Here is a 26,480-nt window from a genome sequence, read left to right as displayed (position 1 = left end):
ATCTAGCGCTTCCCATGCTTCTTGCGCAGCTTCTAGTAGTAATTCTAGCGTAGGTTCATTATTAGGAAGCTGCATAAGCTCTAGGTGACGCTTCAGGATTTCCGCTTTAAGCAGCGCCCAGAGGTTCTCGATCGGGTTCAAATCAGGCGAATAGGGAGGCTATTCCATGATATCGCATTGGAGCTTATTTAAAGCGTCCCGTACGATATATGCCGTGTGAATAGGCGCGTTATCTTGCTGAAAAATAGCATTAGAATCAATGCTATTAAGGAGCGTAGGTAAGACGCGCCGATAGAGCTCTTCGATCGTACGTGAAGAGACGCTACCTCTTCGAGATAGGGGATCTCCGAATAGGGGAATAAGGCCTGATCGACGTGGAAGTCCGGAAAAAGCAGCCCAAAACATCTGCTTAATTTGCTTCCCCCGCGCTAGAACCATTTGAACCTGATAGCCTTCTTCTGAATACTGAAAAAGCTGATCTTTCGGACGCGCAAAAGTCTATTCTTGACGCTGGCCAATGCCACGTTCAACCGTACATTCGTTAGACCAATAGACGCGGGCCCAATCCTCTGATATAAAATGCTGATATTGAAGAGCCCAGCGAAGACGTTTCTCGGTAGACCTGGCTAGGACCCGCGGGTACCCTCCACGACCCTGACCCTCACCTCCCCATGCGGAGGGTTAGGGTCCGAGACCTGGACCCGAGGGGACCCTGAGGGTCGTCAAACATGACAAAAAGGTAAAAAACGTGACTGGACGTCAATTGCATAAATTATGTAAAAACAGGCTGTATTTCATTGTAATTGTAAACTAAAAATCCATCACTGTATGGCCTTACAGAAGGATACTACAGTACATATCCACTCCTTAGTGCATACCATAGGTTCATCCTCGAATAGAGGTTTAATTTTTGAATGGTTTACATTACATCTATAGCACAGTGTCTAGTCATGGTTCTAAGTCAAGAGTCAAATTATATACCCATCCAGTAGTCTCGACTTCTTCCGTATCCTACCTGATACACGATGCTGCGTATCAGGGAAGGATAATGATAGGTTCTCCTCCGGGTTCGCAAATCCATCAGCATCAGAATCTTCCTCACCACTAGAAGTGACCGCAGACCGCTTTCCAGCGGCGACTGCTGATAGTGGCGGTGCGTTCGGGGTTGTTTGCATAATTGATATAGCAGCCGGTGTGTCAAGACGCAACTCAACATCCTCCTCCTCGTCATCACTGATAGCCTCGAAGGTATGTGTCTGGACATCAAGTGCTTCTGCCGAAGCTGCTCTCTCATGGTCTAAAAGATACTCTTGGAGAATCAGCCGCTGCTCCTCCTTGATATCAAATCTTGTTGTACACATATACAACATGATATCACGAATAGTCTCTGGATTCAACGACCCCCGGCGGTAGTGGCATACATCCCGGGCAGAGTTAAATAGACGCTCAACTCCGGCACCAGTCGCTGGAATTGACATAATATCACGGGCAATGCTTGCAAGAACAGGGAATTCTCTCTGATGATCTTTCCAAAAGATCCGAACGGATCCTTTAATGGTATCTAATCAGGTGAGGTTAGTTATATGATTCATAAAATAGGCTTACTTACTTACCACTCTGGAGATATTTGGTGAGCTCGTCGTACTGCGGAGCAATTGATCGTGGTGAAGAATCGCCGTCAAGGGCCCTCTCTAGCTCCGATTCAGTTATTAATAACTGGCTATTAGGCTGTATCATATCTGATGGTACACGTTGGCTATATCTTTCGAAGAGAGACTGAAGACTCTCGCGGTATACTTTTCTATAGTCCTTTCCTATCTCAGGATCTAGGTCCCAATCACTTGTTGAAAAGAACTCCATCTTACTCGACGGCGCTAGGATCATCCCAATTGCATAGAGATTACCTTCGATATTATCGGTCTCGCCGTAGTATTTCTTCAGTTTCTCCTTCGCAGCCTCAAGGGAGGAAAGCATCAGCTGTTTCCAGTGAACTTTCTTTCGACGAAGCTGACGTATTGATCTTTCAAGATGATCAAAAAGCTTGTTATAAATCCTAAAGACAAGGTGGATAACTTGAGTCTTTAGTACGACAAACTAGCGTAGTAAGCGTAAAAAAGGGCTGGAGAATGCAAAGTAGATAGTCAATCTGTCGCCACCCCTCGATACTCAATGCAAAATGGGTTTGGGTAAAGTCCTTGCAGTACTTGTCAAATGTGTTATGAAGCCTTGTCGCCCGCCGGAGCATCAGGAATGTCGAATTCCATCGTGTACGGACATCCTGGATTGGGAGAAGCCTTATACCAGCGTTATTAGATTGAAGATTCAAGAAGGCTTCTTTGCGTTGAGGGCTTCCGTTGATATAAACTGCAAGACCGCGGACCTATAAGGATGATTAGCGTTATGAAATCAATCATGATTCGTGAATAGAAGCTTTAAGCTTACCTTATTTAGAGTATCGGCGATCTCATGTTTCTGCTGGCGCGCACGAAGTGAACGTACACGATCTTCAGACCATTCTGTCTCGGCATTGTCATTCTTCGGTGAGGCCTTGATTTTACCAAGTAAATCAATTAGACTTAATTGAATAACATGTGCAAGGCAAGGCACTTGGACAATCGTAGAATCTGTCTCAGATTGTAGCGTCTTAGTCGAATTATTCACCGCTGCGATAAGTGTCTTATTATTAGACGCATTATCAGTTGTCACCGCCAGTATACGGTCAGCGATCTGGTGCTTCTCTAGGATCTGGAGAACAATCCTACCGAGGTTCACTCCGGTATGAGATCCAGAAATTGGCTCGAAGCCAAGGAGAACCTCGTGATAGTCCCATTCCTGGTCTAGGAAGTATCCTGTGATAGCCATGAATGCTTGCTGGAATGGAGAAGTCCAACAGTCAAGCGCAATCGACATTTTTGCACTAGATGGAAGCTGTTGTAGTGTCTCCTGTTGTTGTTCTATAACGAAACCCCGAAGGCGGTCGCGAATCACCTTTCTTGATGGAACGCTTGGTGGTATGGGTGCTAGCCGTGCGTAGGAAAGGAGGTCATGGAATTCTTGATGCTCGACGAAAAGGAAGGGTAAATGCGATACAGTGATCAGGTTCAGAATCTTCTGCTCCCATATTTGCTGGGTAAAGGTAGGCGCCGGTCTTCTCTCGGCCTAAATGATAATGAATTCAGTATTAGTATTGACATTGAATGTAGGCTAGTTTAAACATACCGCGTCACTAAGTAGTTGCTGGATATTACCCCTCTTCGGTATTCGCTGTCGGCACCTTAGCCCATCGAGATGTTTCTGCATCGATGAGGTTCCAGTATGGTTGGTACTTCGATGCTCAAGAATTGTACGGCACCGTTTGCATATAACGCCTGGCTTCCCATCTTTGGCATTTGCAACCTGTTCAAACCCTTTCCAGCACTCTGCACGACGGTTCATATCCCAGTTGATCCGCTTCTTCTTACCGAAGTCGGTTTCAAGCCACCACTGAATAAATTCTGCGGTCATTGTAGTTGTGAAGACGACGTACTCGTTGATACGGTCTGGTTTGGTTCGCGGAAGAATGTCTGGGGCCTGAGGTGCCACGCGCGATCGATGGGTTGGAAGGTCTGGAAGGTCTGGAACTGATCCAAACTGACTTTCGGATAGTAGTTGACTGTGGCTTTCGCGTTGGGATAGGGAATCGTTAGGAACAAGGTATTGTAGCGCGTCTAATTGCACCCCGTCGAAGCTAGATGATGCGTAGACGTCGGAGAGCTGAGACATGTTAGATTTAGTAACTAGAAGGCAGTACTATGGCTGAGGAGGAAGATGATGAGGAACTTACTGTTTAGTTCGTAGAAAAAGATGCGCGATATTCTTGGGGCATCCGTTCGTCCCTGTTCTACATGCTAGAATTGATCTATCATCTTTTATATCCACATAGCTAGATCTGATTGGCTAGCATAGTGGATAACCTGATAAATGAACCTCAACGAACCTCAAATAGACCCTCGCTTACCCGCAGCGACCCTCAAGGGAACCCTCACTACCCACATCGACCCTCAAAGAGACCCTCAAAGAGACCCTCAAAGAGGACCCTCAAGTTAAGAAAATAGTCTTAATCGGAACGGCCAAGTCTAATAATTGCAACCGTTGAACCGGAGTTACGACATACCTAGATAATTTGTTCTAAATTCTTAAAGACAAAGTAATAGAAGAAGATATAACAGTTCAAATGATGTAAAAATGAGGGGATTTGAACTACGTCTTTATAGTTTTCTTAAAAAATAGTGGTTCTACAAATGAAGGTACACATGGGTTACAGTACCTACAATATATATATCTACAACTTTACACGCTGTTTTGTCGACAACCGGCACTGACCACTCACCATATCGATATCATCGAATATTACTTGTAATTTGTAGGTGACCATGCCTACGGTTTACTTTTACATGAATATTTCTTTATAAGTCACTATATTGATAGAGTATTCAGTGAAATATCTACAAATTGACGGAACCGCTGTAAAAAACAGAGATGAATCATCAGCAGAAAGAGGTAAGGCGTCGAAAATTTATGCAAATGCGGGTCGTTGAGGGTCGCGGAGGGTCCGCATAGTGAATCTCAACGACCCTCAGGGTAGGTTGAGGGTCGGAAGGCTGGAACCTCCCCTCTTGAGGGGGAGGTTCGAGGGTCCGCGGTAGGGACCCATGCGGAGGGTCGTAGCCAGGTCTATTTCTCGGCGTGTATAGGCGTCAATACCGGAAATCAACTTGGGTTGTCCATATTGATACCTCGGACTTAATTCCGACGGTGCGGCTTGGTTCCTGATCTGCACCAGCCTCATATCACAACAGTTTCCAACGCTGGACTCTGGCGAGGTCTAGCACTGCGGAGGCGGTGAGGTCGAGTGGCAACACGCGATCTGCGATCGGGCGATAGGAGCCCCAACATGGATGTTTCGCAGTGGCAGTGGGCTGGTCCTATGTACAATGGCATGAAAATCAGTAATGTTGTTTGTGTTATGGAGCACAAAAACTCCCACAGATAAGTGATATTGCGCAGCAGAGGACGCGATTGTTGTGATATGAAGCTGGTGCAGATCAGGACCCAAGCCGCACCGTCGGGATTAACTCCGAGGTGTCTATACGGACGACCAAGTTGATTTCCAACCAACTTGGCTCATTGTTGGATATACAGCCTCATGTCTCCCTCTGAAATAACAAGTCAATTTACGCCTCTGAAACACAACATAATCAATCATATGGGAAATTGCCAGGTTTGGCTCTTGTCGCCGGAATATGCGGCCCCGCATCTTGAGCAAGCCGTCCGATATTATTGGCGGCAGTTGCTTCCATGCGAATCGATCAGACCTATCCACCCTCTTCCTGTAATCTCCCCAGATATCCACCTATAGTACCTAATACTCAAACATGACTAGAGTCCGGTCGATTAGGTAGTGGCTCTAGACTGGTGGCAAAGGGAAGCAGGGCAATCTACACGGCCGTCTTTGCCCACGGACAGCACTGCTAAATCAGTGGCCCACAACTATGTACTATATTCACGATTTCCATGTGCCCAGCGCCGGGGAAGAGTTTCCGGCAGGCCGAGTCTTCATCGGATATTCCGACTATTACCATAGGGAAGGTGGTTATATGGGGAAATGCGGAACATCGGGTAGATAACACATTCCCAATACCCAGGTCCCCGCATAGGATTCTTTTTTAGAAAGTCCTCTCTTTAGTAGTGAAGGCGTCCGAGGTCACCAGAGTTGATCGACGATCTCTTAGACTGTAGTAAATCACGAAATCTTTTCGATGCCGTGTCAAATGAATCGCCTTGCAATCAGGGCATGGGCGAAAATCGTAAGAGTGCGGAACAGGGAGCCTTCCAAATCTGATCATCACGTGCAAAAGGTACCCTAACACAAAACCTTACTGTATGTGGACTTGCAAAAGTTTATTTCCTTTTCAGAGAACAAAAAAAAAGGAGTGAAGGTCCATTCAAGATCTGCACTGTAACACCCTACGGTCGGGATCTGGAGTAACCCCACTTTTTGAATAACGGTCTAGACCCATCTTCGCTCATCAATTCACGATGGCTTTATGCAGCTTACCCTGCAGACCTGAAAATATTATCCGGATCTTAGTCCAATGTGGAATGAGTGGATCGATAATCCATCCGTATTTTTCGGTTATGGCGCTCTGCAGCGAACTGGCCGAGTGAAGGCAGACTCGGCCAACCAAATTGACCATGGAAACTGCGGCCGTAAGTTTTTCGTAGCGCCCAAACTATGATCAGCTACGTACCATGGTTCCGGGTCGAAGTTTGGCTATGCAACCTGACACTGTATCGATTTCCAATATTTAACTTCTTGCACTCCCCTCCTATTTACTTCAAACTACATTCCTATCTCATTATACCATGTCTCTTTATGTAGATCAGGACATTACGCCTATCCTCCGTTCGCGGGAGGAGAACCAAGAGAGGTATGTGAAACCCTAATACCTAATACAAGAAAAAAAAAGAATGTAACTGATAATCTCCACAGAGCTTTTATTGCTGCTTCAAGGCGCAAGGATCGCAGCTTGGATGCCAGGCTAGAATCTGCGAACCGGGCTTCTTTGCTTCATAAAAAGCGTACAGGCAAAGACTTTCGCATCACCAAGGATATTGTCGAGAAAGAAGCCATGTACGAAGAGATTGATGAGAGATATCAAGAAAAGCGGATCAAAATGCTCCAAGCCCAGAACCTGCAGATTGAGGAAGAATTCCACCGTCATCTTCTGAAATCTTTCGCTAAACGAGCTAGCTATTCCAATGGATCATCAATCGCCAGCCGGCGAGCAAGCAACATGACCCCGCTTCACCCAGTCGGAGGCTCCCGCAAGATGAGCCTGGATCTATCCAACCTCCGCTCCTCATCCTTCTCCAAAGAACCGGGATCAATGGCAAGCCCAATGTCAACAAGCGACGGCTACGTCCTCTCACCAGCAGCCTCCTACGACCCAAACATGCAATCCTACATGACCTGCATGAACGGCCCCGAAAGCCCCTACGCAAACATGATCCCTGCAACAGCAACTCCGCCAGCCAAACTACCCGCCTACGTCCAACCAACCTGGCAACACCCGTCTGCGACAATGCCGCAAACCTCAACCCCAGACCAGATCCCCACAGACACACACGTCCAAATGTGGCAGCAGCAAATAACGCAGCATGTCCCGAAAACCGTCCAAATGCGTCAATTCAGAGAGAGACTCGTCTCCGCCCCAGAATGCCCTCTGCAAACCCCACTCTCCCCCGGTCTCACTCCCCCATCCCACGGACACAGTCGTGGCCAGTCCCAGCCCTCATCATCCTTCCAGAACCTGCAACTACTCACTCAGAGCCATCATCTCCACGCACCCAAGGTTGGGGCCTTGTCAGCTGAAACCCATTCCACGCCTGGCCTCTGTTTCACGTCTCATACATCTGTGTCCCCCATCACTGCATCTGTCCAGATGAAGACCGAGGCCGATGCTATGCTTTCTGGACAGATGGATTCCATTGCGGACTCCAGTCAGTTTGCGCTGAATTTGAATTCGGATGTGCCGTTTGATCGTGACCAGGAGTTTGGCTTTGACGACTTTGTTGCGGTTGATGAGTTCACTAATGTTTCTACATGATTCTCATTACATTCACGCTGGATACGATGTTGATATTTGGGTAGTTACATCTTTGGGTTTTCTTTTCTGACTATAAATTGGACTGTATAAATTTGTCCAGTATCATATGCTGTCTATTTAATACGAAACGTAATGATACTTACCATTTGTTCCTCCATTTGAAATCAACATTGGGTAAGCTTTGAAATACTGCATTGAGGAATTTGCACCTCAGAAATAGGTAGGTTCAATGTGAGCTCATTTGGATAGAATAGTGTAGCGAGTGAGCACGGTGTGAACAGAAAGGTAAATGACGAGGTAGACGTATTGGTTTAGTGCCTATCCTCATACTTGACGAATCGAAGATATCACAGACAGAAGACAAATAACGCTCCGCGGGGAAACGACAATCATAGCTGTTCCAAGGCTGGCGACACTTGTATCTTTTGATGAGTGCATCAACCTTGACCGGGTTATTGGGCGAAGCTTCCAGTGGCTTCGATGAGGCGCTTTAGACGGCATTATATAGATGTAAAATACCAGAATACACCAAGGCTCACTTATGGAAGGATTGAAAGCACGTTGTTGAATCCGGAACTGTAGCGACATCTACACTCATCTAGACTTCATAAAAAAGCATCGTTTATGTGGAAAAGGCGCCAATAAACCGTGATTATGTGATTCGAAGCATTCAAAATCATTGGCATTGGCATTCATCAACTCGACCGAGCATGCAACTTTGGATAATTACGTCATCGAAAACTGATGAGATGATATATCGGTGGAACTATTCCCCACATATTTAACATGTTTGTAGATTCCATCATTCCATCGATTACCAAGTTTGATTGAGAGGAGTATATAACCGATTAGTCTTCGCTTTAGGAAGATGGAACGACCGAGGCCTGTCCCCTCTATTTCGGTAAGAGATATCATCTTGTTAGCCACGGGTTTTGAAATGTCCAAGTTCGGGTATCCCATGAGTGCAAGTTATGGAGAGAAATTTGTGGTGTGGGGAACACTCCGAATATGAGTAGATCCACCGGACTTACGTGCGGTTTTGGCCCAATTAAATAGCGTTTCCATGGCAGATCTGGTATGCAGTGAAAAACCTCAAGCCTTACATGGCGCCTCATTAATTAGTTGCCTTTTTTTGCAAAGAAGTCTAGTTGTTTGCCAACGGCGTGAACTTCCAGGCTTCCCTTCCCAATCAAACCTTTGAAAGGTATATGTCGAAAGCCAGTTGTGGACGAAAATTCCCATACTTTTGTCAATTCTCCACAACTGATTTAATACAAAGAACCGGTACGCAAAAAGATGGTACACTGTTGGAATATCATTGGCGGAAATTGTGGAAGTACAACGTCCTTCGGAGTGTAGTTCCATCCAATGAGCATGAGAGGCATCTGATTGAGGGGACCCGCGGCAATGAATAGGATACGCCCTTTGTTTCTCCACTTATTCCTCATCGCTAAGCCGCCTTTAATAAACCGGACAAAGAGGCCACTAAAAGGATTGCTCACAAACACAACACACCAAGATGAAGGTCCAGAATCTAATCGGTATTAATTGCCACTCTTTTCTCACAATAGAGTACATAAGTTTGACCAACATAATATTGATGTCTGATGGCGTACCTCTATTTCCTGTTATTGCAAACAGTTGAACCCTTTTAAGGAATGATCATCCAGAGCCACTCGAAGAGGGGCATGTATCACTTGGGATTAGCGCCGGGTGGCGCGGGATAACGGACCGACTACTTGTCATACCTTTTTTAATATGGATGTTCAGGATATCTGTAAATATCATGTTTCCTCCTATATCCAACAAGAACACCTCACCATCAAGTGACATATGCCACTGAGTGCAACCCAGATATCTATAGTTTGCCCACATGAGTTTATTCCAATCTAGCCATCGATAAGACAAGCCTGAGGTCAGTACTCAACTAAAGCCATAGTTAGCCGGCTTCTTGATAATGACTATTTAACAGTGTATCTATAATAACAATGAGTTTGTCCCAGGCCGATATGTTTGAAATCTGTCGTGCTAAATTGATAGAGGAGGTCCCACGTCGGGACCCGCATCTCTGCATCATAGTTGCACATTCGAATCTACTGGAGGCTCTTACAATTTATCCAATGAACACCTGCGATGGAAGCAGAGCTCGGAGAAATCCAGCACCTCATTATTTGGGAGGAGATACAAGAGATGAACACACTAGCCAATGACGCCGGCGATGGGGCTCGCTCAGATCAAGCGAATGTTGAGAATTGTCCTTTATTCTATTCTCTTGGGAATTCAATTGTCGAAGTATATCGCAAACTCCATGATTCTGACCTCGTTGTTGTCTCACGTGGATAAGCCAATAGGAATCGCCTCACGTGCCGATTACCCCTGATCGGCAGAGGTTTATTATGCCTACGGCATAGTAAACCGGGTCCCAAGCATGTATTTAAAGAGCTTTTCTTCCAGGTTTTACCTGGACTAGACAAATTTACTTATTTGATCCTCACCCATACCCTTCCGTTCAGTAGATCAGGATAGCTCCTTCATGCTGCATTATTCTAGCCTGCTAGTCTAATTTAACAGTCAGCAGTCCGCTGAAAAGTAAAAAACTACAGTCAAAATTTGACTGCTTCGATTGACCGTTGTGGTGATTGTAGAACCCAGCCCATAAACACCTGCGGCTGTGCAGTCTATAAGAGACACTAAGGATTGATGGAGATTGTATTGACCAAACCTGTAACTTTTTCCTACGGACAAAATGGATGCCCCGAATACCTCGCATCACCAAGAAAAAGAAGGAGATCAGCAGCCCAGTGAATTGCCCATCTTGGCCGGCCGGTCAATCGGGGGAGGCGAAGTGGGATGGTCCATCGTGGTCTTTGGAATGAAATACAAGAGACATTATGCCCGAGGGTCTTTTATAGCCCGGCAATTACACTGAGGCTGTTGTCATTGCCGCCCATGACCATCCCGGCCTGAGATCGACCGCCTTTAAAAGAGTCCGTGAACGGTCAGCTCAACTGTTGATGCTCGATCTCACCTGCTGCTCACCCCGAATTACTCAATTTTGTGTGGAAATGGGCAACAGATGAAGCCTTGAAACAAAGACTTGCAGAAGCTATCCTTAAATACTGTTCTGCAGATGTACCTCTGATCCATTGGATGCTATGTATTAAGTAGGAATGGTTGGAGTTTTACGGTGATGTTATTGTGACTGAAAGCTATTCGAAGAGTGGGGGTGCAGATAATCGATTTCGAGTTTTAGTATCAACCGACACCGACAAAAGCCATTCTTGCATTTGTTACGAGAGCTGTAGATGTCGCTAGCTCTCACAGACCACCAAATCTTGTCCTCGGAGACCGCCTCAACAATATTTGAGGGATGCTGTCGTCTTCCATTCTGCTTCGACTGGCCGTCTTGATGTAATCGTTCTTTGCTAATATCTCTTTAATCTAAAGTATTTGAGTCTGGGATTTGCCACAAGTGCATCAACAACCGAGATAAGTCCACCCTTGACTGCCAATATCAATGGATTTTCAAACCATTTATTCCGGAGGTTGGCATCAGTTTGGTCATGGTGTAATAGTGCCTGGGCCATCTGTAAGTCACCACCACGAGCAGCAATGCAGAGCGCAGTGTCGTGAGATGCGATCGTGCTTTCATTGATGTTCAGACGTGCGCCTTGTTGCACTAGGAGTCTTGCCACATCGAGATGGCCATGTGCGACCGCTCGAGAAATGGGCGGATCTATTAGACCCCTCCCATTGATCTCCACGCCCCACATATCCAGTAGGCAAGCAACCGTGTTCACGCGCCCGTGCGATGCGGCAACAGAAATTGGAGTGTGGCCTGCAACACAGATAGATGTTCATATTGATCCCTGCCACCGCAAGCCATCGTAGGAGCACGGTAGCCAATCTGGTCGCGACATGGTGTAGAGATGTAGACGGCGTCTCGAGTCTCCCACGACCTCCAACAAAATATTTGTAAAGCCTGTATAGCTCTAGTTCCTCTGAGCACGTCCATCCAACCATGAGAGACTCCTCCAAGAGCCCATGTGAACGAATTGAAATGCATCGAATTCGAGATGTCACTGTATGGCTTGGAAAATATTATTTGTGCGCGGAAAGGGATGTTAGTCATTGGAACTCCGAGACGTGAGTATAGACCTCGTAGGACAGTTATTCGAGCCCGTAATTAGTCGGCGCGCTCCTAGGTTTTTAGCTTGAACTTACTGAAGATGGTATCAATCTTCCCTTGGCAACAGTCAATCAATTGCTCTACCAATCGGAGAGCAGCACGTTAGTAACAACTTCTAGATTGGGAAGACTGGTCGTGAGTTCTTACCGCTAAGAAGATCTGGCTGAAGTGCCTCCTGCCACAAACCGACTTACTGTGAAAGAAACAGTGCTAGCTTCGGGCTGGCCTTATTTGTTAGTCGCTGTATCATGTTAATTCCACTGCATAGGGGCACTTGGATGCGATCACATTTCATACGATTGGCCACGGCACGGAAAATCCTTAGCTGTCAGAGCTTGGTCTTCCGGCACTTTTGACCCTTGTACATGGAACGTTCCTGGTCGCTGGCGCCGACTTTGACGCCTTGGATGTGCCACTCTTGAAAAAGGGAGAAGACGACGGGTCTCTTGAATGGGAGAGTAACTGGAATATTGATCGGACTGGAGTTTGACAAAGAAGTTTTCGCGTGCCTGAGCGAATTGAGGGTTATAAATTACCATTTATATTGCGCACGGCAGCTTGCGGAACAAGTCAGACGACAAGATCAGTCCTTTGGCACTGAGTGACCAAAATGAAAGACCATATTGCAAAACATGCTGTCCAAAGATGCACACAGTTGCAATCCTGAAGAAAAGACATATACTTCATTGCACCAGAGATCCTCGGCTTGCCTATTATGTTTAGCTGACATCTTCTTGGAAAGAGACTCGCTTTCTCTTGCGTCGCTCAGGCAGGGATGGCTGCTGAGCGATAACCATTTGTTTAAGATCATCCACCTCGCTCTTCAGGATTTCGATATCCGTAGCCAATATTCTCTTAGTCGTTTAGTAACCCTTGGAACAATAGAAGTACACTTACGGTCCTCAACGGCCATACTTATAAGAAGCTAGCTATGTATCTCCCCGCCGATTCTGCAAAGATCTTGAATGGCCGTAATTCGTAAACCAAGTGCTGTTCGATATGTTCATGATGTAATTTGGCAAAAGCCTATATCTGAAAAACCTCGGAGTGCTATGTGTAACTCGTTGAACGCAAATAGTGTGGTCAATATGGCAAATTACCAGCCATCAGTATAAACTGTCGATTTTGATCACAACCTCACGAGAATGAAGGAGATTTCAGTCGGAAAGGCAGCACGTTGGAATTGGCACCGCTCTCTTTGTCGCCGCAAATGCACCCTAGCTTCCTTGTTATTGGGCCATCGCGAAAAGTGACACTACCATTCCCCACAACTTTCTTCGTTGGTTAATCGTCCTTGTTATAAAGATATAAACAAGAAGCTGCCCTGATATGCCTGAGCTATAAAGGCCCGGTTCCATTCTCTCGATGATTGGTAAAAAACATAGGAGCCATGGTACATGGTGGTTGGCACTGAAGGGCCAAAGACTGGCTTTGGTGGCTGTGCCCCTTTCGCTGCCCACCTGAAGGTCGTGGTCACGACCACTGAAGGGAGATAACAATGAACACGCCATGACCTGGGAAATCAGGCGGCTAGTCGATAGCCTCAAAGAAACAATCACCCACTAAACTGCCGCGCTTATTGCACTAACCAAAGCGGACCTGCTTGAAATCAAATGGGACAGGAGCTTTCGAACCATCAACGATGAGTTGCAATTTTCTGGCAATTTTACTTAATCTCCACTTTCTTTTCTCAGGCTGTCACATTCGACCGGGCCTGTTTCATCCCAGCTCAGTGGACGGCTGCTTTGGCCGCAAGGCGTGCGAGCCGCGGATGATCCACTCCCCACCACCATCCCCTCCCTCCGCCCCTTCCCCCCGAGCTACCTGGTGGTCGGCTGTTCGGACGACATATGTATGACTCATGCAAAGGTACTTTCGGTTCGTCTCGGGAACTTTTTCTTTACTTCGCAACGTCCTTGTTTAGGCATCTGTGGTTGCAAGGGGAATATTCCCCGTCATATATAAAGATAGTCACAGTCATAAGTTAGTGAAGGGGCAACATGTCAAGGCATAATTGAGTACAGAGAAATCTCTGTGGTCGTTGATAGGTAAATACACAGTACAGTAATCCACGCTAATAAAAAGACAAGAACGCAATAGCAGCCCAAGCCTTCCCCTCTAGGCATACCGATTTTCCGCATCAATAAAATTGTCAAACATCGAACCAGCATAGACGTTCGGATCGTAAGGCGCAGCAACTCTGTCAGCAAACACGAGTAGGGCTGTCCTGTCATTTCCCTCACATACGCTTGGCTCGATCATAGTGTAGCTTTCACCGTCTGTCGCAACTGACTCCTCCAACCATGCCTCAGACGATAACGTGGACCAGGTGCTGGGGTCGTGTTTGCGGTGGCTGTCCAGGACAATCTGGGTCATCGTTGCTAGTTGCAGACCGTTCTGATGATCCGCGCACTCGGCATGTGGAAAGACGATGTTTTTGAGTTTGCAGACTTGTTCTCTAAGATAACTGAGCTCTGCTAGAAGGACTTCGTTCTTTTTGGTTGCGTCGCTGCAACGGCGCTCGATCTGTTTGTCCTTTTTTTTCTTCCTTTCTCGGAATTTGTTGGCTGCGATGCGGTTGCGTTCGAGGTACTTTGCCAGCTTGGGGCTGGCACAACTGTGCTGTGGGGATACAGATCCCATTAAGTATGATTTTAATGGTAGCTTGGGGTTGTCTGTTTTGTTTTTCGCCAGGCTACCTGGGTAGTATGTATAAGAAGTTATGTGCCACTCCGATTGATCGTGGTATTACAGACGATTAGATGATATTGCTCGAAGTTACCATTGACTAGCTATCAAGTATGTGACCAGGGGGTTTAAAATGGCCTCGACCAAAACCAATGACGTATTGCATTTTCAAAAAATAAGGAAAAAAGCAAGTTTCAGAGCTACAACCTGCGCAGAACGGAAGAATATTTTGGGCGCTGACATTGTGGTTCTCATTGTATTTGCACAAGTACAAGTCAAGTGTAGTGCTATGAGCTCGAAGTAGCTGCCGCGAAGTACAAGGAAGGTGTCAATTTATTCTCCTATTCTACAGGTTAATGGCCTAAAGGAAGTAGAGTTGGCAATGATTGGATGGGTCACTACAGCGGTTCTAAATTGCCTGCCTATCTAGGGAAAGGAGGATTTTATTGGCTGGAATAGAGTGCCTAAAGCTTTAAGCGCCTGGCCGGGTTGTGGGGCCGCAGAAAGTGGTTCCGCGATCCGACTATAGGGAGGAGTTTATTAGGGTTGCCTCACGTGATGCCCGCACAGAGCCCACCGGCCTACGGAGGGGTTTCTTCCTCCTACAACTGCCTCACGGGAGTCAGTTGCTCGACTCTGCTGGTAGCTCGTCATCTCTCACGCAGTCAAGACACCTTTTTTCCCTCCCACCTTCCCTCTGTACATAGAAACCATTGCAAATATACAGACACATTGCCTCCCTACAAGGGAGCGCGGATGGGCTCTATCTGACGCTACGGTCTAAGACCGCAGCGACAGGTGACCCGTCACGGCCAAACTATACACGTTCCTGATCCCTTTTCACTGGGTGAGGTCACCAATAAAACCCTACTTTATGTTTGAAGAACTCACCGGCGGCATTTGTTTGCAGAGATGCGGTTTCGTTTGAGGTTTTTAGTTCGTGTCGAGCTATAATAGAGGCTCGTGGTAACTGGTTTAAATGCCATTTTTGCTGGCTGACTAACCTTATTTCGGCTGCTGCATCTGCAATCCTGCATATGGTGTATTCCAGGCCGTAGACTGAGACCTGGTTTGGAAACGACGTTCTCGAACATGGCTGGCGGGTGTGCTGTTTTGTATTGATGACACGATACGAATGGCCGCACAATCATCGATGGCACAAGTCATCAGTGGCTGTGAGAACCTTATACTTGACCGTTAGAGAATAAATCGAATTGAAGTTCGAAATTGTGCAGTCAGGACTGAATTGTTCATTTGCTTGAACCAATGACGTCTTCACCGACTGACGAATTGAACACCTATATAACCCCCTTTTACCCCGATCTTGTCGTCCTCAACTAGATGGTCAGGGCCAGTCTATGACGACGATCTACCGAAAACGCCATCTGTGTGACTATAATCGAGCAATACTTTCGAGCTGGGGACGTCTCTCATGGTTCCGTGAAATTAAAGCCGCATTTTCATGGACCCGGCCGTACAATCGCACACGCTCTGAACATTCGCTCTGCTCTCTTGTTGGTTTTCTTTTTTTGGCATCATGTCCCCTCGCCGCCCTAATCCTGCTCAGGCGTCACAACCTTGGACGTCGCATGATTCCATCAAGATGATGCCAGAAACTCATCTTGGTAGCTTACAGCCCTTCCATCCTGACGTTTATCAGTCGACCTCATTTTCTCATAACGCCACTCGTCAGCCGACATACCCGCTTCAATCGCAACAACAAGTGTACCGTCCCTCGTCGGGGCCTCGCGATATTGTATGGTGGTGTGAATTCTTAGACAATGTTACACCGGGACCTTCGACACCGCGGCTAGATCCCATTCGAAGCCCTGGCCCCGTCACGCCACTGGCGCTCGATGCAGTTGACTACGAAGCGAATGGTTCTGTGAAACATCAAAATGCCCCACGCAAGATCCCCCAAAGCAACAACTGATATCGCTATCGGACCTTGTGGATAAATCCACTGCCGTGGCCATTACCTGCATAAATAGAAAGGCCCGCCAAAAGAATTACAAATCCGACAAGGGTCAATGAGCGTACTTTCCGCATGATGCTAAGCGGGTTCCGTGTTAATGCACAAAAACAGGGTGTTTCGGACTATTTTCTATTGTGGCCAGGAAGGGATTACCAGACTATGAAATGCTTTTTGTTTTGTTTTGTCCTCCCCCCCCCTTTTTTTTTACCTTCGCGGATAATCAACCGCTCTTAAACCCACTGGCTCTGCCCGACGGCTGCGCACAAGGTCATTCACCGGAACTTGGCGGCGTGGAGAAGGAGTTTAAGACGCCACAAGAGGTACAGTAGATGTGCCAAGCGGCGAGGCGGAGCACCGACAACAGATAGAATTCATTCATGGGCAAGCGTAGAATAACCTTCCTCGAATCCACCACCGATACTCCCAAATCAAGAACAAACACATTCATATCGGCCGTGTCCATCGGCTCTTTTAAGGCATTATAGAATTCTGATGTCAGAGATTTAGCCATCAAACCGCAAAAACCAGAACTAGTGTAGAGCTTTTGGGCTTCACACAGATTTCCACGATATATAACACCTCTGTTAGATCCATACCCTGGAAATGAACGACGGACAGGTCGAAGGCCGTGCATAATAATGAAGAATCTGAGAATAGGCAGTGGAATCGATCAAGCGAAAAAGACTGGTGGTGACGTCAATGAACAGCCGATGGAATTTGGGTTTAATAAAAGAAAGTCAAACGGCTTCATCACTATGACATCTACTTATTGATTATCCATAAAGAAAGTTCATTTCAATATATGATTGGAAATCCCGCAAACCACACAGTTGCTCTTTTCTTTTTTACGGCGAATGCGGAGTACAGTGCAGTGATGGGGAGGCCTATTCCGAGTCTGGTCGACCTGATAAAGATGGGACATCGGAACGCTCTGTCTTGTCCGCTATATCGACATGATGAGAAACGGTCGAATTCTAGCTCTCTAGACGCGGACTCGGGAAATCCAGGAGTTTCCTGGATCTTGCATCTATCGCAAAAAAGGAAAATGACGTATCCAACGAGAGCCTTGGCAGACAAACCTGCCGCAAACAGTATCGTATAATCAGAGCTATCGAACACATGAGAATTGCGCACATATTCTCTCGGATGCATCAATTATTCAAAATCAATCGCGTATGCTCATTGGCTCTTGGTATACTCTCTTAATCTCTACAGTGACATAAGTTTTTATAAGTTTTTGACATCCCCTACCCCACACCTGTCCCCAACAAAAGCTACTTCATAGTATGGGGTCATAACCTTGTGCTACCCTTGTCAGTAGAAGGGGGGTTTCGGCTTAGAAGGATGAATCTGAATGAGTTAGGTTGTGACCCACGGGTTATAATCCGTAAACACACCTGTTAGTCCGACAGCATGTAGTAGGGAATATCTACGGCAAAGAGACAACAACCCTTTTTGCCACCGAAACCTATGAAATCTTTACTCATGGCAATGATGTTATTTTTCCCTTCTTTCCCGGGCGCATTATAGCGTACTAGAATCACAACAGTATATTCGTATCGTGAAAAAGAAAGGGGGGACCAGTAAGTTCTTCCTTGCGGCTTACTTTGCCGTTCCTGTAGAGCCTCTCAATACGCCGTCTTTCATGAATTTTTTTACTTAATCGCAGCCTCTGTATAATATACTAAGAAAATGTTCTCAAGGAGGAACAACTCTTTCTTGGCAAAAACGTTTTCTTGGAATATCTAGCCAACCAGAGGTCGCAGGACCTCAAGAATTAGTTTACCGTAGTCGTAACTTCAAGCGCTACCATCTGATACCTGTTTCATAGGGAAGATGGCAGCGGCGATTGCGACTGGTGCGAATGCACAGAATTTGCCCCCTGTTAGGAGAGGAACACCAAAAATCACGGCCCTCGCGGACCCGCCCCGATCCATGGACGAGATCGCGGAAGGGGCCCGCAGGGTGCTTAACCACATCGAAAACAGTGGCACGGAAGACCGATATGTCACTAGATATATTCGCTCCGTCCGCCAGTACGCACTTAACGCCCAACGGGGCGACGGCCAGGGGATGGCCAAGGTGCTCGAGGCGCTGACCAAAATCAACCTCGACACCGAACGTCTGAACCAGCGAATCGACACCATCGAAAAGACAACAAGCACCTTATCGACAACTTTATCCCACACCCGCGGCGAACTCTGCTGCAGCGTGGCGCAGCTTCCGAGCCGGAGAATGGCAACGCGATCTAACCAAGGCTGTGGCACCCAACACCCGGAGCAACGGCACGTCGTCTCCAGGTGTGCCGGAAATCGAACTTCGCGAGGATCGGGAGGTCATCGTCAAAATAGGGCCAAACCGGGAGCAGATCCGAGGATTGACGCCGAAGGATCTGGTTGAACGGGCCGAACGACAAAGGACGACAAATGCCCGACAGAAGAATTCTGGGGTACTGGCTAAGCAGGCCTCATTTGTCGCAGCCCGCAAACTGCCCTCGGGTGACGTGGCGATGATAGCTAACAGTGCTGCAGGGGCAGAGGTCCTTCGCAAGCACCCAGCATGGTTGAGGGCTTTTGGGCCTGGGTCGGTGATCCAGGAACCGTCGTGGGGCGTCGTGGCATACCACATCCCCGTGAAATCGATGAAGCTTACACCGGAGACGATGGCCGACGTCGCAGCGGAACTGCTCAGACAGAACAACTGGGGCGAAGACTCCAAGATCCAGTATCTGGGATGGCTGACGCGTCCGGGTGAAAGGGCGGAGGGTTCGATTCTGATCGAGTTCACTAGTCCAGTTGTGGCTAATCGTGCTATCATCACCGGGGTCGTGTGGGGGAAGCAAATCCATAATGCATCACGATTCTGCCGCGAGGGGCGGATGAAGCTATGCAGAAAATGCCAAAAGCCGGGGCATATCCAGTCACACTGTCCCAACGTTTTCAAATGCGGCCACTGCGCCGACGCACTCCCGACCTGGGAGTGTCCGTCGACAAAGGGGCAAGCGATACCTGTGAAGTGCGCCAACTGTGGCGAGGGACACCGTCCTACAAGTCGAGAGTGTCCAGTGAAGACTGCGGCGATGAATGAAGCTAAACAAGCGCTGGCCAACTGCCCTGCATATCACCGCATTCCTATGCAATTCCGAGTGGCGGCAAGCACCGGCAAAGAAGCAACCTCGACCAGGGCAGACTCCATGGCGTCGAACGGTCTCGAAGCGTCGATACACGCCTCGGAGGGGCAGCGGGGGGAAGAACCCGCGCAGAACCTCGAGGATGCTGTAATCGACGGGGAGGTTGCAGCAATAGAAGTAGAAATATCACCAGAGGAGAACACTGAGCCTATCCAGCCTACTCAGCTCAAAAGAGACCCTCGTCGCCCAAAAGGCTCAAGAACGAGGCCAAAGAATCCCAAACCAACAGTGATACCACTAGCATGCCAAGGGTCAACAAGGCTCCAAGCGGCCTTGAAAAGGCGCCGCACAGGCGAGCCGGACGACACCATGGATGAGCAACCAGACGACAATGAATGGCTCAGCATTCAACCCACTCCGGCCGATCTCCCCCACCCTGACACTCAGCAGGATAGCCTGGAACACCAACTTACCCAATTCATCAACGAGGTCACCACTGTCAACGAGACCGGTAACACGTCCGAGCCCGATGACGAGGAGGAACTGGACCCGGAGGGACCCGAATACCGCAAATTGGTGGTTCTGAAATACAGGCAGCGAGCGGCAAGCGATACCAATCGGATCGTCTCCGCCGATTTTTGTGACGGATACACCGACAATCGAAGACCCAAATGATGAAGTATGGCACGAGGCCAGCGAACGAAGTGATGACGAGCAAACTCACCAATGAAAATGTTTGAGATTCTTCAATATAACGTACACAAATCGTGGCCAGTGATGGCAACGTTTCTCAGAGACAAAAACGTCCTCGCACTGGACGTCGTCGCGGTGCAGGAGCCATGGAAGAACGAACTACAACACACAACACATCAACCAGCGACGGCAACATTCCAGCTAATTTACCCACCAAAAGCAGCTGCCGGCGGATCAACCCAAGGCCAGGACGATCAGGTCCAAGCCCCGGATCTCCCCCAACCGGGAGTATGCCTGTTTGTGTCTAAAAGGCTTGACCCGAGCACTTGGTCGTGTCAGCTCGTCTCACAGGACTACCAGTTACTGAAGCTCAGAAAGGCTCATCAGGGCAGAGAGTGGAGAGATCTCTTCATACACAACATCTACAATAGGCCGGGCAACAATACCCTTAGACATCTAAGAAACGAGCTGTCAAAACGTCCCCATGGAGAACACATCATCCTTGGAGATATGAACGCGCATCACCCGAGATGGGGAGGACCAGGGACCAGGGCCGATCAAGAGGCCAAGCAACTCCTAGAGATCGCCAATGAATGGGGACTCGAGTTGACGACCCAACAAGGCAGACCAACCTGGTCTCGAAACGATCAGTCGTCAGTGATTGACCTCACCTTCATCACATCCAACCTTGTCAACAGGCTTATCAATTGCGAGAGAGCGGATGACATCGAACATGCATCCGACCATTTCCCGATCAGAACTGTGCTGGATATTATTACACCAGTCGCCGTACAGCAGAAGAGAAGAAACTGGAGCGCCACTGATGATCAGAAACTTATCCAGAAGATCGAAGGAGGTCTACAGACAGGAGGCTTATACCAGGCAGATCCGCAAAGGATAGAAGCCACATGCCAGGAGCTGATGGGAGTGATACAGTCAGCAATCGAGGAATCAACCCCATGGGCAAAACCATCCGCGTGGTCGAACCCCGACTTTGGCGACGAGTGTAAAGTTGCGGTCAAAGAAGTTCGTCGCCTCCGTCGCAGACATACGAAAATCAAAGACCCCTACGACTGGATGTGCTACTCGGAAGCACGCAACAAGAAAACGCGACTCGTCAAGAAAACCTTGTCAAGAGCGCACCGGCGCCGAGTCCAGCAGGTCGTTGAAGATGGCCCACAGGGTATGTGGCGATTAGCCAAATGGGCAAGAGACCGAGACGGGGCCTACGAGAAGGGTATCACTCCTTCGCTGAAAATACAAGATCCCCAAATGCCTGGAACTCTCGCGGAAACAGTGGAACGAAAAGCAGAGGCATTCCGGATTGCCTTCTTCCCCGAACCTCCGCCAGCCGATCTATCCGACACAGACTCATTCCAGTACCCACAGCAGATCGAATTTCCAGCAGTCGCCGCTCAGGAGATACAGGAGGCGGTGCGAGGAGCGAAAGCAGGGAAAGCACCCGGAGAAGACGGTATACCAAACTCTCTCTGGCACAAGCTTATCGAGATACCGGTGAACCTAGAAACAGTGGTCCAGTTATTCAACGCGTGCATAAACACGGGCTACAACCCGTCACATTTCCAGCGCTCGATCACGGTGGTGCTCCGGAAGCAAGGCAAAAGTGACTACCAGCTCGCAAAATCCTTCAGACCCGTCGCGTTGCTGAACACGCTCGGGAAGTTTTCGGAGACAGTTGTCGCGCGACGGATCAGCTACGCAGCAGAAACCAACGGCTTGCTCCCACGTAGCCATCTAGGCGGACGAAAGGGCATATCCACCGATCATGCTATCCACATTATCATCGACCGAATCAAAACCGCATGGGGAAAAGGCAAGCCAGTGGTATCTCTGCTGATGCTGGACGTGTCCGGAGCGTACGACAACGTCTCCCATGAACGTCTACTACACAACCTCAAAAAACGTCGCTTGGGACATTTCTTTCCCTGGGTGAGGGCCTTCTTGACCAATAGAAGCACAAGGATCCGTATGCCCGAGGGCACATCCTGCTGAATCCCGACACCAACAGGCATCCCTCAAGGATCACCGATCTCACCCATTCTATATCTCATCTACAACGCAGACCTCGTTGAGAACTGCGCTAACGGTGTGAGTAGCAACGGGTGGGTCGACGATGTTTGCTTCATGACAAAGGGAGACAGCGAACGCGAAACCATCAAGAAACTCAGAGCGGCATGCCGCAAAGCCGACCAATGGGCCGAGAAACATGCATCAGTAGACCTCCGCATGGTCCGACTCCGGTTCCACAGGTCGGAACTGGAGCCTGAACCTGGAGTTGGACCTGAGAACCTCAGGTTTGAGTCAGGGTCGAACCTGACGGAACCTGAATTGCACAATTCTGCCAAGATATTTCCTATTTCGGGTGGATAAAAATGCTGATTCGTCCCGAGTTTTTCTGTTAATTTACATCCGTTCTGGTCACCATCTCTGCTGAACCACTCGTTAAGGTATTTTACAAATAGAATATGAGGACCTGTGAAAATGACGCCGAAAATGACCACTTTTGACGCCAGAAACGGCTTCCTTTCCACCCGTAACTTTGAATGTCCAGCCGCCCCTTGACCGCCCACTGCCCTGTAACACCACTATTCTGCACCCACTCTAGCTCTGTTAGTCATCCTCCGGTCCTGATGTTGACGCTCGACTTGCACAGTTGTTCCCCTCGTTTCCACTGGCGACCAAGACGACGCCGAAAATGGCTCCCCTTCGGCTGAATCTGAGTCCCCTCCCTTTTCGCCCAGTTCATTTAAGCGCCTATAAGATGCTTCGCCATTCCTCCCTTCCGGTGTCCTCGCACCTCCCATTCTCTCATCCTCGTTGCGCACGCCTCAAGCCGACCTTTACGTTGTCGTTTCCCATACCACGAATTTTCCACCCTGGTCTTTGTATCTGACTTCCTCCATGGCACCTACGCCGGTACATCCGGCTCAAACTGATGAGCACCAATACTGGACCGATCCCATTCTTTGCGAGGAAACTCGAGCCAGACTGGAACATTTTCGCAGTCTTGGATGGCTCCCTCCAAACTTTAAGCCAAAGACCTTAGAAGGCATCGCCGTCGTCGAACGTTATTGGCGAAAGTGAGTGCTCACTTGGTCGGGAAAAGTCTTGTGACTGAGAATAACACGGGAATAGATATTGCATTCAATCGAACGAGGATTATGTGGACTTTCTTCTTTTGGAGGATCAGACGATCTACATGAACTTTTTTGATTGGATGTTTAAAACATCACGAAAGAAACTGCTTCAGTCATATGATGAATACTGGCGTCGCCTTTGTCAATACTTCGAGCTATTCGCCCGTCGCCGCGTCGGTGAGGATGCCCGTCAACAGATGCGACGAGTAAGTTATATCCTGTCTGTTCCTAAACAGAGTATGCTTACCTTGGAAAAGTTTCTCGAAGGTGTATTCCCAGCCGAGCGCAAAATTCCCCGACGAACAAAGGACAAAAATACTCTAGATGTGGATGCTTTTGGCGTGATTTACCGGCATCACTGGGTCCATTCGAGATTCTTTCGTCACGGGAGCATGATTGTTCAGTTTGCTACAGTCCAGCTCTGGTCCGCCATTACAGGCACGCGACCTGGCGTCTTGCTTCCTCAAGACACCTCGTCGCCTGGCAATCCAGTTTTGGGCAAACGCAAACGGGATGACACCTTCCAGAGTGATCTTCCAAAGCACATTTCCTTGAAAGATCTTCCGGACTCGGTCTGCTATCGCGATATCGAACTTTTCTACCTGAAAGACCTTCAAAGTAAACGTGATGTCCTCTGTGCCATCATCGAGTTTCGCAATCTCAAAGGTCGACCGGAAGGCGCTGATGGGTAAGCTGAAATTTTGATTCGAATTTCTCATGAACCAACTTCGATACTGATCCTTGCCAACAGAACCAAATTTTTCATGCACGGCGATTATCAACTGGCATATTGCCCGATAGCTCAGATCATTGCGTTCGCTTTCCGCGATGGAGCTTTTGCCAATGCCGACCTCACACCAGAGCTCATTTGGCGGCTACGAGTTCCAAGAGGCAGTTCATCTCTTCCCCTCCGGTGGAAGCCCGAGGTTCTTAATGTGCCTCTCCTTCGACGTCTTGAACGTACTCCATACGGCTACAGACTTGATGGGTCTTTGCCAATGACCTATGATTCAAGTCGGCAGGCGCTCAAGGAGTTGGGTCGAGATGCTAGATTTGAAGACGATATTGGGCATTACAATTACCGCCGCTGGACGGCAAATGAAGTCAACAGTAAGTCACTTGCTGAACGCGATATGATGGATTCATTTTCGCTACGATAGATGGGATCACTCGCAACGGAGCTGACTATCTACTCGCAGAAAATTTTACCAGCCAGGAGCGACAAAGGGTGCTCGGGCAGTCTGGTGACGCGGTGTTTGAAAAGCATTACCAATCACAATTTATTGCGCGCGACCTTCAGCATGTCGTTCTTCTTCGGCCCTCCCAAGAAGGTCTGGTACGCTTCGCCGGGAGCATGCTTAGGAAGAGAGATTTATCGGCACCATCTGATCTTACCGAAGCTCATAAACGTGCTATTTGCCAAAACCCTGAAATTCTGCAACTGAGACGCGAGAAAAGAGAGCTTATGGCGGAGATGCGGTCTGTGGCTGGCACAATCAAGAACGCCCGTGACACCTTTCCACACCTCTTCCAAAGGCATGAGACTGTCAAAAAAGACCTGGCCAAACTTCGGAAAACATTGGCGATCGAAACTCGCGAGACAGCCAGAAAGGACTATTTTAATAATGCTCCCGTGATTGAAGTTGACCGACAGATCAAGCAAATGCTTCTCGGCGAATCTGATGTTGAGGAACGCGATGCTGATAGTTCCGCTGAAGAAGACTGGGAGCTCCCTATCCCGGACTACGTATTTCCTGAACGAGCTCGGCTTGTGGAGAACTTTTACGGTCCTGACGCAGAAGACTTCCATGTGGACAAATTACTTACTCGACGCATTCAGGTTACCAAGGACATGGTTGCGCTTCTACTGCTTTGCGAGCCGAGCAGGCGAGGCAACCGTGTTAATTGGGATCTCGACGAAGAGGCAAACATACCTATTGAACAGCCCGAGAAACTGGCGTCTGATGATGATACGCAAATATGTCCAACAGACGTTTGCATCATCTGCTTTGGTGAATCTCGTCGCTCGGCGTCGAATCCTCCTCCGCATAAATTTCCTTCCAAGCGACCGGACTCACTTCGTCGTCATCTCATCGACTCTCATCTGCTTCATGCACACGACGGGATCAGCTGCAACTGGGAAGCATGTCGCACTCTTCCCAAGTTTGCCAAAATCACCGAATTTTTAGCCCATGCTAATAAAGAACACAAATATGATATCAATATTAAACTATGTCATCTCACCGAAAGGCCGCGGGTTAGCCACGGTGACGGTTCTTCCAGGGAAACATCTATGGAATCAGAGAATCGGCAAGGCACTGAAACTCCCGCCTCCTCTGTCGATTTTGATATGACAAACATTGATCCTCGATTGATGAGACCCGGCCCTATCGCCGTCTTGAAGCCATCAGCCTGCCCGTCAAAAACCGACATTTCCGCCTCCTCTTCTGGATGCCCAGTGACGACCACTGACTCAAATTCGGCGGAGAATTTTGCACGGCGAGTGACGAGGGGAACAGCAAAGGCGGCAAATATAGAACCTGGTCCTAAGCTGGAATCTTCATCACAGCATGCGACGCGCTCGTCTCGAAAAATTCGGCGCCCAGAAGAGCAGCCTGGGGGGCAGCAGAAGGGTAAAGGACGGCCAGGCAAATCGAAAGCGTCTAGTGTTAGATATACGCCACGTCGGTCAAAGCGATTACGAGCCCAGTGATTTGTGGCCTTGGGGATGATTCTTTTTGTTCGTATATTTGGATGCAGTTCAGTAGATTGATTGTAGACCTTATCTCGGAAGCATTTCTGGCTTAGCATTGATACTAGTTCCAGACTATCGTTTACTCTGAATGGAGGTTAATCAAAGTTGAGTCTCTTCCTGCTTCTATGATCTCTTGTTGCTCAGCACATGTCCGTCGTATCGTCTTATAAACACGCGTATGAAGGGTGATCGCCTGAAAGATATTCCAATTCGTCCCAGTCCTCACGACCGTCCACATCATCG

The 26,480-nt window shown here is 48.2% G+C and overlaps 6 protein-coding genes across 6 annotated transcripts; 3 read left to right on the top strand and 3 right to left on the bottom strand.

Moving 5' to 3' along the window:
• Nucleotides 1–968: 968 nt before the first annotated feature.
• N7508_007506 (uncharacterized protein) lies at nt 969–1,737 on the bottom strand (the record flags this gene model as incomplete). The annotated part of the gene is made up of 2 exons (XM_058465570.1): nt 969–1,273; nt 1,614–1,737. 2 exons carry the CDS (start codon nt 1,735–1,737, stop codon nt 969–971), a joined length of 429 nt encoding a protein of 142 aa, XP_058317972.1.
• A 4,668-nt stretch (nt 1,738–6,405) lies between these two features.
• Nucleotides 6,406–7,649, top strand: N7508_007505 (uncharacterized protein; the record flags this gene model as incomplete). The annotated part of the gene is made up of 2 exons (XM_058465569.1): nt 6,406–6,470; nt 6,533–7,649. 2 exons carry the CDS (start codon nt 6,406–6,408, stop codon nt 7,647–7,649), a joined length of 1,182 nt encoding a protein of 393 aa, XP_058317971.1.
• A 3,318-nt stretch (nt 7,650–10,967) lies between these two features.
• On the bottom strand, nt 10,968–11,485 carry N7508_007504 (ankyrin repeat domain-containing protein; the record flags this gene model as incomplete). Its single annotated transcript, XM_058465568.1, has 2 exons — nt 10,968–11,090; nt 11,135–11,485. Coding segments are annotated over 2 exons (474 nt in total), but the record flags the coding sequence as incomplete, so codon positions are not given.
• A 2,471-nt stretch (nt 11,486–13,956) lies between these two features.
• N7508_007503 (bZIP transcription factor) lies at nt 13,957–14,481 on the bottom strand (the record flags this gene model as incomplete). The annotated part of the gene is made up of 1 exon (XM_058465567.1): nt 13,957–14,481. One exon carries the CDS (start codon nt 14,479–14,481, stop codon nt 13,957–13,959), a length of 525 nt encoding a protein of 174 aa, XP_058317969.1.
• A 1,582-nt stretch (nt 14,482–16,063) lies between these two features.
• On the top strand, nt 16,064–16,459 carry N7508_007502 (uncharacterized protein; the record flags this gene model as incomplete). Its single annotated transcript, XM_058465566.1, has 1 exon — nt 16,064–16,459. One exon carries the CDS (start codon nt 16,064–16,066, stop codon nt 16,457–16,459), a length of 396 nt encoding a protein of 131 aa, XP_058317968.1.
• Nucleotides 16,460–23,246: 6,787 nt separating this feature from the next.
• On the top strand, nt 23,247–26,195 carry N7508_007501 (uncharacterized protein; the record flags this gene model as incomplete). Its single annotated transcript, XM_058465565.1, has 5 exons — nt 23,247–23,425; nt 23,481–23,688; nt 23,740–24,170; nt 24,234–24,592; nt 24,682–26,195. The coding sequence occupies 5 exons, from the start codon at nt 23,247–23,249 to the stop codon at nt 26,193–26,195; spliced, it is 2,691 nt and encodes an 896-aa protein (XP_058317967.1).
• Nucleotides 26,196–26,480: the final 285 nt, after the last annotated feature.

The sequence above is a fragment of the Penicillium antarcticum genome, assembly GCF_028974205.1.
Source record: "Penicillium antarcticum strain IBT 31339 chromosome Unknown utg000007l_segment0_segment0, whole genome shotgun sequence".
Taxonomy (NCBI): domain Eukaryota; kingdom Fungi; phylum Ascomycota; class Eurotiomycetes; order Eurotiales; family Aspergillaceae; genus Penicillium; species Penicillium antarcticum.
This window is presented reverse-complemented; position numbering and strand designations above follow the sequence as displayed.